At 31.4% G+C, this 17,760-nt stretch overlaps 2 protein-coding genes across 2 annotated transcripts; one reads left to right on the forward strand and one right to left on the reverse strand.

Moving 5' to 3' along the window:
* The first annotated feature begins 53 nt into the window (after positions 1-53).
* Positions 54-7,867, forward strand: LOC125865251 (phenylalanine--tRNA ligase alpha subunit, cytoplasmic-like). The gene is made up of 18 exons (XM_049545452.1): positions 54-289; positions 387-509; positions 637-729; positions 1,812-1,868; positions 2,036-2,091; positions 2,216-2,308; positions 3,055-3,145; positions 3,273-3,310; positions 4,091-4,129; positions 4,765-4,841; positions 4,912-4,996; positions 5,076-5,172; positions 5,261-5,357; positions 6,223-6,294; positions 6,485-6,551; positions 6,626-6,751; positions 7,502-7,556; positions 7,629-7,867. Exons 1-18 carry the CDS (start codon positions 122-124, stop codon positions 7,677-7,679), a joined length of 1,485 nt encoding a protein of 494 aa, XP_049401409.1. The 5' UTR covers positions 54-121; the 3' UTR covers positions 7,680-7,867.
* A 7,606-nt stretch (positions 7,868-15,473) lies between these two features.
* LOC125866202 (early nodulin-like protein 2) lies at positions 15,474-17,157 on the reverse strand. Its single transcript, XM_049546514.1, has 2 exons — positions 16,814-17,157; positions 15,474-16,388 (listed from the first exon to the last, which is right to left on the reverse strand). Exons 1-2 carry the CDS (start codon positions 16,977-16,979, stop codon positions 15,694-15,696), a joined length of 861 nt encoding a protein of 286 aa, XP_049402471.1. The 5' UTR covers positions 16,980-17,157; the 3' UTR covers positions 15,474-15,693.
* Positions 17,158-17,760: the final 603 nt, after the last annotated feature.

Genomic DNA, 17,760 nt, shown 5'->3' on the forward strand with positions numbered 1-17,760 from the left:
GGGACGGAGGGAGTAATAAATATACAATATTTTATAGATATAAAAAATTTCAAGTTTATTATTTACAGTCCGTGTTAGGTAAAGCAAAATCGCCGTCTCCCTAACACAAACCCTAACACAAATGAGTATGAGTATGGCAGATGAAGCGGAAGACGCCATATTGGCATATCTCAAAGACAACGATGAGATTTCAAATTCTGCTGACTTTGCCCAGGATTTGGGTTTTTGCCATGACGACATTGTCAATGTTATTCGCAGACTCCATGGCTTTCGACTTGTGGATGCTAAGGTACTGTGTATTCAAATTTGATTAGAAAATTGAAGTATTAAGCTCCAAAGCAAAAGCTTTCCATATAAAAAGGATTTGAATTTGTTGAATTGTGCAGGACATTAGGAGAGAGAGATGGGTGCTTACAGAAGAGGGGAAAACTTATGCTGCTGTAGGTTCTCCAGAATTTCAGCTTTTCTCAGCAGTACCACCGGAGGGAATTGCGCGGGAAGACTTGCAGGTTGCACCTTATTTGGTTTTTAGTGTTTTTACTTTTTCATGCGCTATTTCAGATTGCTTTTACATCAAACATTACAAAATGAAAGATTTGTGAGGTCTCTTTTGGCTAATCGTCTACCTGGATGCAGAAAAAATTGGATCCTGCAGTTTATAAAATTGGTTGCCAGCAAGCTATAAAGAACAAGTGGGTGGAGATGGCAAAGACACATGTCTCAAAGAAGGTACAGTAGGCAGTTGTATAGGAGTATAATTTTGCTCCTTTTATTTTATCGCAAGTGTAGTTTTGCTCATCCTCCTCTGTATGTCTAATCTATCATTCTTTGTTATGACCGCAGTTTTTTAATTGATGAAAAACTGTACCTTCTCCCAATCCTTGCCTAAAACAAAATATTATAACCTTCGGTACCAAAAGATTATTCCCTTGTTTAGCTTGCTTCTTTGTTGCTTGATCGTCTCTCATTTGGAGTTGCTTATCTCTGCCTCTCAATCACCAAACTCGTCCTGCATAATTCATTTTGATAGGTAGTAGTAGTATTCCTGTCTTTGCAACTTCAATTTTGTTTTCAACCTCACTCTACTTAAAGTTTTTAACTTTAATCGACTCTTCTCCTATCCCTTCTATTTGAGCTTGTAAGTGCAAAAGTATATCTATACAACCATCCTGAAGATTAGGACCCAATTGTCTCCAATACTTTTGAGAGCAAAATATGTGGAAATCTATGAGTAGCGACCCTTTCGCTGAAAGGTCTTTTTCGTGAACCTTCCGCTATAAGGTCTTTTTCTTTAGAGAAAAGAGGCGAGATAAATGGACTAGTCTCATCATGTGACCTTGCCTAAATGATGAATAGCAGTTTATCTATTCCTTGATCTCCAGTGGTTCTTGCTTGGGGGACTAGGGTAGTCAAATAATCAGGAATCCCCTCATGCCTCATGATGACTATGAAGGTCTGGAAAAGCCTTTATTACTTGCTTAGTACCAGTTCTTTAGCGATATTAACGTGTCATTTCTAGCCTATATTCAACATTATTAAACAGTAACTGTCCCTTGACTTCCCTTGTGGTGGTTCCAGGATTTTTCTGTTTCTCCTTCTATGTTTTGTTGCTGCTTATTGTATGCCATCTACTTCAGTTTATGGCACAGGGCCTTCTTTTGTTTTGCTGTTTCCTTTCCTTATCCATATATGTTGAATAAGGTCTGTGAGAACTATAATGTAGAGGCAGCAAGGGAAGGTGACATCAACATGTGCTTATATTAATACTTCTTACAGGGCTACCTTTTAGTCTATTTGTTGACTTCATGTAGGTCCAACATGCTGATGACAAAGTTAAAAATTTGCTGTTGCGGATACAAAATGACGAGGTATATAGTTTGTAGCCAGTGGTTATCTTATTCCCCAACCCTTCACTTTTTGCTCTCCTTTCATCTTTACTAATAGCTCTCCTCCCACACAGGAAATTAGTTATGGTTTTGTAGCTAGTTGACTATTATATTAATCAATTTGACTGTAACAAAGCAATGCTTTGCAGGCTGTCAATCAGGAGGATATTGATGCTCTAAAGCGAAGAAAACTAATAATTCAGCAGTAATTATCTATTCTTTAATCCTTTCTCCAGCACTTGACATTTACAAGATGTAATCTTACAATTATCCTAATACGTGTTCAAATGCTGGTTCTTAAATATGTTTCTTACTGCTGCTCTTTCTAGGGTTTGGAAAGGAAATTCTGTAAGAAAAGGTCCCGAATATGCCCCAAAAAGGAAAAGAGCAGTGACTGATCTCACTCGGGAAAATTTACAGAGGTAACTTTCTGACTCATTTGGAAAGAAAAAACTGTTAGTTCCTCATAAAAAGATAGCTAGGTCATTCAGTTATGCGCACAGCTCGGGTTAAATTACTGGAAAAATTAGTATTTTGGAATGTGACAGTCAGCTTTTGGATAATGCCTGAATAGGGAATTTGTATCAATTGCTAAGGCAGTTTGAGCATATTATTCAGTCCTCGGTTTTGAACTATAAATTGAAGAGTTGGTAAATGCTCTATAATTTAATCAAACGCCAAAAATTGACGGAGTTTGACATTGTTTTTGAGTTTGAGAAGTCTCTACGTGTGGATCTCCAGGAAAGTGTACCTTTTTAGCTTTTTCTTCAGATTCGAACCCTAGCACTTATGCTTCAGAATTTCAACTATCCCGGAGTTTCACATGTAGGATTTTAGAACTCCAAGACAATGTGCTTGAGTTTTTTTGTGTTTTAGCTTTTAGGGTATTTTACTTCCACAACCAGTTTTCAGATGTGGTCTATTTTTCAATTACTAGTCAAAAAAGTGGTCAGCACTTGCTATTTTTATGTTTAAAAAAACAAAACAAATTCATGGAAAGGGTAAATGGAGAAGTTGCAATATGCAGTTTTCACAGATGGTTTCGGAGTATTCAATATTTATTTCATACAAATTCATGTGTTTGAATAGTTAATCTAAGTAGGGATGTAATTCCATGATGGAATTTAGTTTATTTTCTAATTAACATATTTTGCTTGTTCTTTTGAAGAGGTGACTGGAAGGAATTGGAATTTAAAGAGTACAACTTCAGTGCTAAAGGTCAGCCAGTTGAAGGCGGCCATCTTCATCCATTGCTCAAGGCATGTTTTGGTTCCCTTTTTCATTATTGATTGTTGTAGTGGCCTTAAATTGATTTTTTTCTGTTAGCTAACTGAGGCCAAATTGCCTTACCTCACGTGTTGATTAAATCTTACCATCTTGTTGCAGGTTAGGCGGCAGGTACAAACGATTTTTCTTAATATGGGGTATGACTAAATGACCTTTTCTCATGTCTATATATGGAGGCTGTATTCCCTCTAAAAAATTTCTATATATGGAGGCTGTATAAATGCATGTGTGGATGAATGTGTCTATATATATATTTAGTTATTTATTTGAAAATTCTCTGTAGTGGACTGTAAGTGCAATATTTCATTTGAATTGTGCAGGTTTGATGTCGAAAGCAGGTAAGCTATTATTTATTTTGTTAGTCTTTTCCCCAGTCATAAACCCTTCATAATTGATGGAACATCTTCCCAAAGTAAAAAGTTGTTGGGCTATATGAAATAACTGAACTAGGAAAATGGTGCATCTCCTTGCTTTTTTACTTTTATCTGAATAACTGGAGGGGACATTTTCTTTGCATGGCTTTTACTTAAGAGGTTGATATGTAAATATTTTGAATCAAATCCTACTTTATCCTCCATTAGACATACATGTTTTGGCTGTTGTCATTTTACTTGCTAAAGTTCCCACTTCCTAGTACATAACAGTTTCAAAGTACCTCTTCTGTAAACCAATTTACTAAATACTATTTTTTCATGTTGAACATTCATGAGCTTGTGATGGTAAACAATCAAATTTATTGAAGATGGATGGTAAAATATAGCNCCTTTTCTCTCTGTATTCCCTCTAAAAAATTTCTATATATGGAGGCTGTATAAATGCATGTGTGTAGATGAATGTGTATATATATATATTTAGTTATTTATTTGGAAATTCTCTGTAGTGGACTGTAAGTGCAATATTTCATTTGAATTGTGCAGGTTTGAGGAGATGCCAACAAATAATTATGTCGAAAGCAGGTAAGCTATTATTTTTTTTGTTAGTCTTTTTCCCAGTCATAAATACAAGTGAGCCCTTCATAATTGATGGAACATCTTCCCAAAGTAAAAAGCTGTTAGGCTATATGAAATAACTGAACTAGGAAAATGGCGCATCTTCTTGCCTTTTTACTTTATATCTGAATAACTGGAGGGGACATTTTCTTTGCATGGCTCTTAGTTAAGAGGTTGATATGTAAATATTTTGAATCAAATCCTACTTTATCCTCCATTAGAGATACATGTTTTGGCTGTTGTCATTTTACTTGCTAAAGTTCCTACTTCCTAGTACATAACAGTTTCAAAGTACCTCTTCTGTAAACCAATTTACTAAATACTATTTTTTCATGTTGAACATTCATGAGCTTGTGATGGTAAACAATCAAATTTATTGAAGATGGATGGTAAAATATAGCTATACAATATTCATGAGCTTTCAAGCTCAAACTGATGGCAAACCATAAATTTCACAACGTAATCCATTTAGGAGTCTTCTCTGGTGTATAGCTAGTGGTGATTTGTGCACTGTCATCTCTTAGAAAAAATTGTTAGGATTAGTATTTGTTTTAATCCTTGTCAAAGAAGTATATGTCAATGTGGCTGGTCATAATTTGCAGTTTTTGGAACTTCGATGCACTTTTCCAGCCCCAACAGCACCCTGCCCGTGATTCACATGATACTTTCTTTTTGAAAGGTTAGTTTGACTTTACATTTTATCTGCCTCATCTGAGTTTCTTCTAATGAATTATTTGTTTAAATTATAGTGCCTTCCTCTACAAAGATGCTGCCAGAAGATTATGTTGAGCGGGTAAAAGAAATTCATGAATCTGGTGGTTACCAATCTAGGGGGTATGGTATTCAATGTCACTCACACTTGTCAAGGTTTTGACATTTCAATACTCAGTATTTAAGAGTTCTTCTTGCTTAGATATGGGTATGATTGGAAAAGAGAGGAAGCAAATAAGAATCTTTTGCGGACACACACTACTGCTGTTTCGTCACGAATGTTGTATGCATTAGCTCAGGTTTAAATGGCTCACCATATCCAGAATCATAGTTTCATATATTGATTTTACTTCGTGCATTTTAAACCTGTGCTATACATAATTGCAGAAGCCATTCGCCCCCAAGAAATATTATTCTATTGATCGTGTTTTCAGAAATGAAGCAGTTGATCGGACACATCTTGCTGAATTTCATCAGATAGAAGGTTGCTATATAGTTATACTAATTTCGTGTAGTTCATGTTTACCTGTTCCTTGATATATTATTTTCTTCTCTTGTTCTTCTATGGTACCAAACCTTTAGCTCAGATAGACACTGGTCCTTGAAGTGCCAGCAAAACTGATTTATCTTCCCAAGTCCCAACTACTGGTTGAATTCCTCATAGTAGAATTATAATGAGCTGTGCTTTAGATACTTCATGAACATTGGCTTGGTTTCTGTTTTAGGTCGGAAAAGTAGGGAACACTGAAGAGTATTTCTGTTGCTTACTATGACAGCACATTATCAAAGAGCCAATACCCCTCTTGACATATGACAATTAGGGTGCAGTTTGGTTCACATACTAATTATACAAGGATCGTTACGTGAATTATAATGTAGGAATTGTTATATGGTGAATTATAATTACATGGATTTTTTTGTAGAGATTGTCTACTTTAAGGGGTCTTTAGATATGCTTATTCCATTTTTTCATGCATAAATTTTCGCATGAGTGGTGTTAGCTAAGTATAGTTTGATACAGACTAAACACGGAATTAGTTATCCACTAGTTCTATACTGAAAACCAAATGTTGTGTTAGTTATACAAAGCTTTAATTAGCATTCAGAGTTTTATGCTGTAAACCAAATGTTACACACTTTCCTTTAACTCAAAAGACTTCTCTGTACTGTAGGTGATTACAACGCCAATATGTGACTCTAGATTGTATTCATTTCATAGCTCTTAGGTGAGAGTTACTACTTGTGTTAAACTCTGTGTTAGGTAGTAGTGTAAGTAAATCTTATTCTCTGTTTGCATTTTATTCCTGTTAACAGTTTCATGAACATATTGTCATGGTTTCTTATTCCAGGTTTAATATGTGATCGTGGACTTACTCTTGGTGACCTGATTGGTGTTCTTCATGACTTCTTTTCTCGTCTAGGTGACCAACTAACACAACACTGCGCTTGTATTCTTGCTTATGTTCTATTTTTAGTACATCAATGTCTGCTCAAGTCTTGGTTTCATAGAAAAGATAAAGCTTGCATTGATATCACATCCAACTCAATTTACATGAGCTCTTAATTTTGAGAAGGCTAATTGGTGGTTTACTTTTCTTTTTCTAATTACAGGAATGGCCAAGCTTCGGTTCAAACCTGCTTATAATCCTTATACTGAACCCAGCATGGAAATTTTCAGGTTGTAGTAGTATCTTTGATGTGAATGCACAATTGTTCAACTCAGCATTAATTTCATATCCTTTTGTTTGTCAGCTACCATGAAGGCTTTAAGAAATGGGTGGAAGTTGGAAATTCTGGTATGTTTAGGCCTGAAATGCTTCTTCCTATGGGTCTGCCAGAAGATGTTCGGGTTATTGCCTGGGGCCTTTCCCTTGAGAGGTATACTATCTGTTAGCAGCAACATGTTCTTATTTATAAATTAAAATTAACTTCATGAACCTATGTTGATGGGCGGAATTGATGTAACTGGGAGTTGTTTGTATGTTTGAAACCTGTAAGGAGAAGTGATAACCATAGTAAAGCCACCCTTGCGTGCATTGTTTTCTTCACTCAAAGTTTAATGTGTACCTGTGAAGCATCTATCTTGTGCAAACAAGGGATAATTAAATGTTCAAGGTTCGAACCCTGGATCATTTGCATGCTTTTTCAGTAGCAAGTTGGAGAGATTTGTGGCATAACAGAAGTAGGTCCCAAGAGTAAAAGGTATCAGTCTGTTTTTGTTGTCACTCAAAATTGTTAACTGCTGAAAAGTTGAAAGCCTCAACGACTTTGGTTCTCTCTCATGCAATAGTTTCTGAACTGATTATTGTAAGTCTTACTAGTTGACAGAGATTGCAAGTCTTCTGGCTTAGTGTAGCTGCAGGACTTTGAAATGTGACCAAGATAGAAAAGAGGATTAGGGGGGTGGGGAGGGAGAGAGAGCAGGGACTATGGGTTGGTAGTTAATGTGACCTGAGTAGCTGATTGTGGTTGAGTTGGTCTCTTTGTTGGTTTAGATTGCAGTGTGGGTTAATCTGTTGACAAGAATGTATCATGAATATGTAATTCGAAATACTTGGGGGTGTGGTGTAAAATCTATAATGTTCACATGTTTTGTTGAAGCTTATTTTGCTTGTCTTGGTGCACCAGGCCCACCATGATTCTCTACGGAATTGACAACATCAGAGATCTTTTTGGTCCCAAGGTATAATTGGCACTGTGGTAGAATTTCTCAACGATGTCATTGTTTGACCCTGTTGTGTTTTTGTTTTTTCAGGTGGATCTAGGTCTCATCAAAAGAAATTCAATATGCCGGCTTGGACTTTAGTAATACAACATATTGTATCACATGTGTTGGACATTGTTTATGGTTGAGGTAAGATTTTTGTGCTGGGCAATCAAGTTGAGATGATTTCTTTACAATGGGATCATAGATGTTTTTGTTGATACAATTAAAAATATCAGATGGGTGGGACTGGGAGCTGTATGTATTCAAGTTTTTTGATGTTATAACTACATTTAGAGTCCCTTCCCTTCAATATACACTTATTTTGGGTATCTAAGGACAGGTTGATACAATTGTGAACCTGTATGTACACACATCCTACTAAAAGGAGTATTTAGGGGTTGTGGAGTTATACATCATCCTACTAAAATAATATAATTGTCACGCTAGCAAGTTCAAAAGCAACCAAAAACAATACACAACACAGGAATAAACCCAAATCCATGGAGAGCAAACTTGAAAATATATGATACTGATTTAGTATCATATTAGTTGGGGGTATATAGTGTAATTATTTAATGGGGTATGAACGCTAAAGCGATATATGTTTGTAATTATTTTACGTATTTGCCCCTATTGTCTTTTGCAACATGTATAAGTAGTTCCATATCACTCCTAACCAGCCCAAAACCGGTTGAAATTGGCCAGCCAAAAAGTTATTGGGTCAGAAGACGGCCCAAGTTTCACGTGTGGGCTGGTATTGACATTTTCTTGTCTAAAGCAGTATTATAATCGGGTAGAGATTTCGAGTTCGAATTATAAGAATGAAGTCAATTTCACTAGAAAACGTGTTTACCTTAAAATGGACTTTTTCGACATGATTAGTCTAAGTAAAAAGCAGTACTGCCTCGGACATACACAGAGGAGGACTCAGGATTTTGAGAGCAATGAGGAAATACTAAATTAAGTACCACTGAGGTTCAAACTCGGGCTACACAATCTAATAAATATATTTGTGAGGTCTTTTTCAACTATATATATATATACTAGAAAGTAATGGCTCGTGCCAGCATGGGCCCAATATATTCCTTATTTTTTTTGTTAAATTTGTTTTTACGTAAAATTGGAGAAAAAAATTTGATGAATCTAACAGTGTGTTCTGTAAAATGTTAAATTTCTATATTTGATGAGCTAAAATTTTTGCAACATATTTCCTCTAGAAAATAAGTTTTTTTTTCTCTTTTGAAATGAGGAAATGATTTCTATAATAGATATCATAACTTCATATCAATTAAAAGTTGGATTACAAGTATGTAGCGTAAGATAACCTTGCATATTAGTCGTTTGTTGATATTTTAAGGAACTAAGTTTTACAAGATAGTTTTGTACACTTATTTTACATAATAATAAAATGTGATACATTGTATAGAAAGTTAATTGAGATGCAGATTGAGTTGTTTTGATCTTTGATCAAAAGATTAAGACCCGATACATATGAGAGAAGAAGAAAAAATATTATTCATAAATTACAAGATTGGAAAAAGAATCAAATAATAGTTACAGCCTTTATTGATGAGTTTGGTAGTGTAAATGATCAAAAAACCCTTATTCTTTTATAAAGATGGCAAAAAGTAGGAATCTTGTTGTCTCTTCTATATAAGTAAGTAAGTAAAAGTAAAGTATAATAAAAAGAAATAATTTAAATGAATTTGACGTTTTCTTAATAAATTATTTATTAGGAGTTTATTTTTAAAAAATAATTTTATTAATTATACTTTAAAAATATAAATATGACTATTAATAATCTTATATAGTTATTTAATGATATATATAATATTAAAAAATAATTTGTTTTGAATATAAAAGCTAAATAATAAAATTTTATTAAATTATATTAAATTTAAACAATTTAATATGGAGAGAATAAAAATGGAAATATATAGCAACTCAATAAAGTTATCATTGTATAGGTGTCAATTTGTAAAATTAAATGGATCCCACTATACTCAATGATAGAAGGCATAATATGTAATTTAGTAGAAAAGTGTAGGGTTTTTTCTAAAGATGTTAAGAAGGTCCAAATAATAAGGCTCATAGTACAATTTTTTCTATGTAGTACTTATCACTTTGAGAAGTTGGAATGACAAAAATATCCACACTTGCCAATTGAATGACCAATAAGCAGCCTTTGAAACTCTCTTTTAATCACTGTGTAAAGTTGGAAGTGCCCATCTAATATGGGACGGAGGGAGTATAGTTTATGTATTGTTATAAAACTAGTAAAGATTGTTATAATATATTTTGCTCATAAGTCATAAGTGAGCTAATATAGAAACTTATTTGTCATTTGTCTTTTTAATTTCAATTTTAAATAGCAAATAAATGTAGCGATAAGATTGAGGGTAGAAATGAAGCATATCTTTGTAAATTTAAGTAAAAATAAACAGAGTAGAAGTAACATTAGGGTTATCGATAGGACGATTCATTCGGTTATTTTTAAAAAAATTATATCATTCAATTTTTCGGCTATTTTATAATGTATAACCAAAATTAAAATTTTAAAATCATCCCAATCCTAATTTATGTGACACAAGCAGTACAAAAATTAGTCTTTTTTTTGTTGTCTTGTAGATATTTTAAGTTATTATTTATTGTAAATTATAGTACTTTTTTATTAAAGTTTTTAATAAAATATGTTACTTTTTATGTTTGAGGGTTAAACTAACTTTTTTTTATATGTCTTTTAATTTTATATGTGTTTTGTCCTTTTCCATTTTCAAAAATCAATACTCTCTCTATTTTATTTTATATGTGATTTTTTTTTATAAATATATTGGTTATTCCCTCTTCTTATTGGAACACATGTTGACTTGTGGTGAATAATTATTCCCTCTTCTTTTATATATATATATATATATATATATATATATCAAAAAAATTCCAAAGTTAATATGTACGCATGCACCACCTAATGAATGGTGAGGTCTGCCCCAGGACATACAACCCAAAAAGATGGAAAGGTCGTTTGTTCGCTTGAAGAAAATTCTTTTAGAACATGGTGCTAGTCAAGTCCCCACGACGACTTGGCAACAAGAGTCGATTATATACTTTTATATATGGAATAATCGTTTAGTCGCTTTCTCATTCCGACTTTCTGGTTGATAAAAATCATAGCGAATTTATCTTGCTATATGTCGTTCTTATCTTTATAGACACAATATCTGGTGAAAACCCAAAATAAAATTTATCTTTAATTTGTTTTATATTAATTTTAATTTGTTAATATAAATTACTTTACCCCATTAATCACGTAACATATATTAACTCACACACACAAAAATAATAGAATAGTATTCAGCAGACATAAGAAATTGAAAGTTTGACCAAATGTTTGGTGAATTATTGGGGAATGTATAGCTTGTACATAGATCTTTTATTTTTAATACACTTTCAACGCAAAATAAAAAAAGTAGCAGAAAAATAAAATAAAAAACTAACAGTAACTACAATAAAATAAGAACTATTACTTCTAATCTCCTATATTATTATCAATATTTGTATTTTGTACCAAAAAAAATTTGAAAAACATGAGTCAGTTAATACACCACAAGGATAATACATATCCAGTGGAACACGTTGCAAATTCAAATAAGGTACGTATAAAGTTAAATAATTGACATGTACGATATTTTTTTGTTATCATATATTAGACTTTGGTTTTATTTTTAAAATCATTATTATTATTATTTTATTCTATCTGTGGGTTCCAGGCTGCTTATACTAATTATATATTTATAATCTAAGTAACGGTCAAGTAATACAATGAATGAATATCATTCATAGCCAAAGTCTTTTTCTGGTAGGGACTTTTTTTGATTTGCCAAGTCTTTTATGTGACACTCATGACGGAGGGCCGGGTTGATAAGGACGAATAAAAAAAATATCCATCGCATCAAATATAAAATTGTTCATGATTATATTTTGTCAAATAGCATCACATCAAATATGAATATTATAAGTAAGTATATATAATTCACACAAAAGTATATATTACGTAAAAAGGAATAATATTGATGGCATGTGTCAATTGGACTTTCTTTTTGTGATAAACGTGATGTAACATGCCTTAGATAATAAATAATACTATATAATAGTCATTTTTGTCACATAGTAAGTTTGTAACAACACGTTTAAAGTTTAACTCGAGCACATCCAAGATGAATCAATGTTAATCCTATCACGTTACGATTTTATGCATAATTCTATATATATATTTATGAAATCGAGTATAAAATATTACATAATTACTCACTTTAAATTGAGTATTCATTTTCTTTTTCTTTTTTGCTAGGACTGAAAATCATATATCTATATGTTTATATGATTAAGTCCTTTGGATTTTCGAAATAGTGTAAGAAAATTAATGTACTAGGGATGAGTTGGAAAAAGATTGATCGATATAAAACATTGTACGACTCAACCAATTTTGGAAATGCATCATTAATTGAGGACTTCCATCATTAAATTATCGACCTATTGTTTATCTTATATATACAAGAAAACAAACAAATAATTTTATTATATATATATATATATATANATGACTAGACACAAAATTTTTAAAAAAGGAAAAGAGACATTTGAAACTTATAGTCTTAAAAATTAGCCATGACGTTTGCTTGGAATAGTGACGTTAAGAGTAAAGAGTAAATAAGAAACCTAACTTTAAATTGTTTCTAAATAATATATTTTCCAACAAATATAAAGGCAATAGTATCACATAGTAAAATGAAACAGAGACAATAATAATAGTGTATAAACATGTATTCACATCGTTGGGCTAATATATGCATATTTAAAGCATATACTTGAATTCAACTGAATTAATTATTTTCAACTTAAAAAAATATGTAGATATATATAAATAGAAATTCAAAATGTATACATATATTTAAAAACCACAACTTTGTACCACTCACATCCTCAGTTAACACAAGCAAAATCCATTAAAATGATATGTTCAAATTAGGCCTCAATTATTGTTGTTGTTTAATTGAATACGAAACTTGTATTATAATTTTGAGATTTGAAAATTTTCTATTATAGATCATCTTTTATTGAGCGTTGAAAATGAAATAAATCCTGATGGAACAAAACGGATATATTTATTATTATTAGTGACAATTTAAATTATTTGACTAAAGTTGAATGATCAATAAGTTATGTACGCGTTTAAAAGTTAAAAGTGTTTGATGTTCATACTTGTGGCCCTTCAGTTTTCAATTGGACAATAACTTCTCAGATTTTTATTTTTTTGGTTTCTCGTATTCAATGCTCGTATTAAGATTTGATTAAATTTAAATATATATATTATATAACATATTTCTGAGGCGAGGTTTTAACAAAATTTCTTTTCTATTCTCACGAATTTAAATTCGAGATCTTCGATTAAAAATTAAAAAATCTCAAATACAACTTTGATCACCACAACTCATATTGATAACTACTCAAAGTTTCAATATTCCAAGGGTCCAATTCATTGATTGATACATGTCCTATTCTTATCTCCATAGAACTATAACTTAATAATGAATGGATAATTCTAGAGTCCAAGTGATTGATTAGGAGATGTTTTTGTTTAAGTAAAAAATAGTCATTCATTCTTAATTAGAAGTCTCGAATTTTAAGTATAGCAAATAATTATAAGTCTGGCAAACAAAAAGTCGCTTTTATTAATGAAATGAATACATAGTTTTCGAGCTTAAGTAATAGCATTCTGATTAGAATTTTTTTTTAATTTTACATTCGATATCTAATATTTATATTAAAATTCGACTAAATTTAGATTTGTATAAAAAGTCCTATATTGAGGATAAAATGATTGCTATCAAAAGCGACTTTATATTTAGGACTCGAATATAAAACTTGTTGTTACAGAAAAGATGAAATATGTATCACTTCATTACTATGAGTCTATCATTTATAGTTTGATTAGGATTTTTTTAATGATAGTGGAACACGAAAAGTTGCGGTTGGGTCATGGGTATCCCTCCATTTGTAATAAAAAAAATTGTGTGTTTGGTCTTGAAAATGAAATCATTTTTGTTAGAGAGCGCTTTACCTCTAAAATAAATGCCGAACACTTAGTTGGGAAAAAAAACGAGGAGATAACATCACTCCTTTACCTTATTTTCTTATTTTTCCTCTTAAAAGTTCTAGCAAAAGTTTATATTATAAATGAAGTTGTTTTCGATAAGAAGCAATTCATCTCTAAGTGAAACTCTTCATTCTTCAATATAAAAAATTATTGAATTAGTCAAATTCCAAAATGAAAATCGGATATTGAGGGAGGAAATTTGGATTCTATTTGGTCAGAAAGTGCTTGACATATGGCAACATACATATATATAGTGTATACACCATGACAAAAGTAGGTAATGATTTTTTATTTTTTTTTTGGAAATAATTTGCCCATTTTTTATTTTCTGAAAACTACTTTAGCGTAAACAAAATATTTATTAGATTATTTTTTTTGGCGTTTATATGTGTATAATGAAACATGACTAAGCCATAGAATAATAATATTGTGATAATAATTGGCTCAATACATAGTCAGTCTTTTATATTTGTTAAAACATCTCAATTCTTAATAAAGTGCTTCAATTAGATATTATTAGTTTGAAGTTGTGAAAAAAAATTGAACGCATCTTTTAGGTAAATAAATAAATTAATCACATAATATTGTCATTTGCTTTAATTATACACATTAATCTTAACTAGAAAATGCCTAGAATTTTACTGGCTTATTGTGACGAATGTATATAATTAATGAAATAATATATTTTAGTTAATTCAGAATTCGAATCTAAAATGTCTAATTAGAACTAACTATTACACAATTTTCATTTCTTTTGCACAACTTACTAAAATTATGCATAATGACAAATATTTTGGGTAATTTATGATGGACGTTTGCACGCGAATTCATGATCTTTTTGTCAAATTAGATATTTTATGTATATATTTTTTAAAATTAATCTACTATTATTTGTTGATATTCATGCCACAAAAAAGATTAAATGATGCACTAGTTGAATGTTTAATTAGTCATTTAACTAGAGGAATAAGATTAATTGTATTTTCATTTTTCTCCTTTTTAGTGGTGCACAAATGTTATAGAAGTCCTAAATTCTTCGCTAAGTTGATGGAGCAGTTGATCTCTGAAATACAATTTAAATTCAAATTCTTTTGAATGATTTCTCGATCAACCTCGTCACATGAAACTTGCTTAATGCAATTTTATCTCTCTTACGTGATTTGTAATAACACTTAAAATTCGATTTACTTTGTGCACATATGAAGAGTAGTGATTGTGAATTCTTTCGTCGACAACAACTACGAAAAAAAAGGAGCACTTACGTGAGCAATAAATTAACATCAAATTTAGGAAGGCTCGTCAAACAAAACTACTACAATTAACATCGTTTAATTGCTGTTTAAGTTTACGTTAAAACTTTCACAGCTCTAAATAATTAAACCAAGCATTAATCACAATGAGCTAAAGTAAACGTTCTTTCCATTAATATTGTTTCCTTATTAATCCATTTAATTAATAAAGTTGCTATACTTTTATAATTGGAAATACTAAATTTCCAAAGTCTCAATAAAATTTTATTTACTTTTTTCATATTTGTTGTTTGTTGTTTGTCATTTTAAACGTACTTTAATTTCTTTTATAAAGTCTGGTTTGTTTGGTTGTTTTCCTAGTTTTTTTCCTAGGCTTACTATTATTTCATTTCGTAGACCTTCTTCTTACTTAGAAATGTTGTTTTCTACAAAATAGTTCCAAAAAAGTAACGAAAAAAAACTGTAATTTTAAAATTTAAACAATAAATATATACATTAACAAGAACAAACTTTGATTATTATTATATACTCTCATGAAATCAATTCCATGATAACCATAAAAAAACAACAAAAGATAAAAATAAAAAAGAAAACACTGCCTTTCTATCTAATAAACCTCTCAGTAATTCAATGTACCAAGACTTTTTTTTTTTTTTTTTAAATAAACAAACTATTTTTTATTTTTTATGTTTAATTTATTTATTTTCCACTAAGCAGAAATAAAAATTATTATAGTAAATAAAATTGACACAAAAGCAGCTGAAGTTGTAGTAAATGCTTTTACTGCCGAGTTATTTGAGCCGGTAGGTGCCGCAATATCCGCCGGCGGACTGTTTCCGCCGCCTCCTGGCGGTGAATCCAACGGCGATCCCGGCGTACTCGATGAACTTGGAGACGATGATGATGAACCACCCGATGGAGATGGTGAAATTATCTCCCCTGATGGCGATGAAGAAGGCGATGTACTCGCCGGCGCCGGAGAAGTCACCGGAGATGTTGCCGGGGAAGTCGCCGGAGATGTTGATGGTGATGCTGATGGAGATGTTCCAGGTGATGTTGCTGGAGAAGTTGCCGGAGATGTTGCCGGTGAAGTCGCCGGAGATGTTGCGGGTGATGAAGTAGGTGTTTGACTCACAGGAGATGTTGCGGGTGATTCCGACGGAGAAGTCGCCGGAGTTGAAGGAGGAGGAGGTCTAATGGCTAAAATAACAGTAATTAATTTTTGTGATCCATTTTCACAATCATTTTTATTTCCACTAATGAAAAAAAATGGACCAGAATGATCAAATTTGAAAATTGAATTGCCATCATCCATTTTCATAATTGGATTATTTGTGTTGCATTTGTCATAATCATCCTTGTTTACCACTAATACTGAGTTTGATCCCTTCATGTACTTGAACACTAATCACACACACAAAAAAACAAAACATAAAACACAATCAATAACAAATAAGGTTAGGTATCATATAACAATCACTACTAGATATACATGAATTTTCGATCATCCTACTCTTATCATCGATATTAGATAAATTTCAAATTTTCAATGAAAAGTCAAATTTCTTGTTTTTGTTAAAAAAAAAAATAAGAAATCCCAATTTTTCGATAAAAAGACAAATTTCTGATAATTGTTTCTATTAAAACACCATTTCTGAAGTCGTTTTGGTGGAAACCTCCAAAGGGACATTTTCATCGAATGATTTCAGAGATCCTTGACTTTTTTTATCAATAATTTCATTGAAAATATATATGTTTTTATTAGTGAGTATGATTACGTTTTTAAAATGAGATGATCGTATAGTTTAAGACAGAAGAATAGTACTTACCAAGAGTGTCATTGATTTGAAATCTCATTCTTTCAGCCCAATTATTGTAATTTTCAGATGGATTAGGAACCCAACCAGCTTTACCACCAACATAGAATTGATAAGCATAACAAGAGTTGATCAAACAAGCCAAGAGAATTACTATAAGATGTTTATGCAAAGCCATGGATAATTATAACAATTTAAAAAAATATATATGTTTTTTGTGATATAAGTAAATTTATATAAATACACAAAAAGAGGAGAAGAGCGATAAGAAAAAGAAAAAAAAGGAAAAGTAGGAAACTTCAAGAAAGAATACAAAAAAAAAAGAAAGATAATTAAATGGAGGAAATTAAGAGGAAGTTTTATAGACTGATGTTGAAGTTTAAGAATGAAAATAGAGTTATATATTAGTCTACAATTTGGTTGTGGCGTGGGGTGGGGTGGGGTGTTGAAGAGGATGGGAAATTATTTTTGAAAAATGAGTTTATTGAAAAAAAAACAAACAAAAAAAGTGGGAAAAATGTGTTCGATTCTATGGAGAGATTGAGTTTATCATGTGATGATTGTAATTCTTTCACTTTATATTATAAGTCTCGTGTTTAAGCGTCTGATAATGAAAAAAGATCTTATTGAGCATGTTGTTCCTAAATATTGGTCCTGCGGTGCACAAACTCAAATTTAATCCACTCTTAATATAGATATCAAACCGCTAATGAAAAAAAAAACTATTAAAAGAGGAAAAAACAAAACAAAAGTGTGAATGGACTATTATATAGTATTTTACACGTGGAGAAAGGTTAAGGACATAACGGTAAGTGTATTTAATTAATTAAATGGACTTAATGTTTAAGGAAAGAGACAACAATTTAAAAAGAAAAAAAATGTTTGGTGACAAAAATTAATTGGGAAAATGTGTTTAATGAGAGAAAAAAAGGGACAAAATTGTAGTTGAAAAAAGGTTT

Source organism: Solanum stenotomum, chromosome 5 (genome assembly GCF_019186545.1).
Source record: "Solanum stenotomum isolate F172 chromosome 5, ASM1918654v1, whole genome shotgun sequence".
Taxonomy (NCBI): domain Eukaryota; kingdom Viridiplantae; phylum Streptophyta; class Magnoliopsida; order Solanales; family Solanaceae; genus Solanum; species Solanum stenotomum.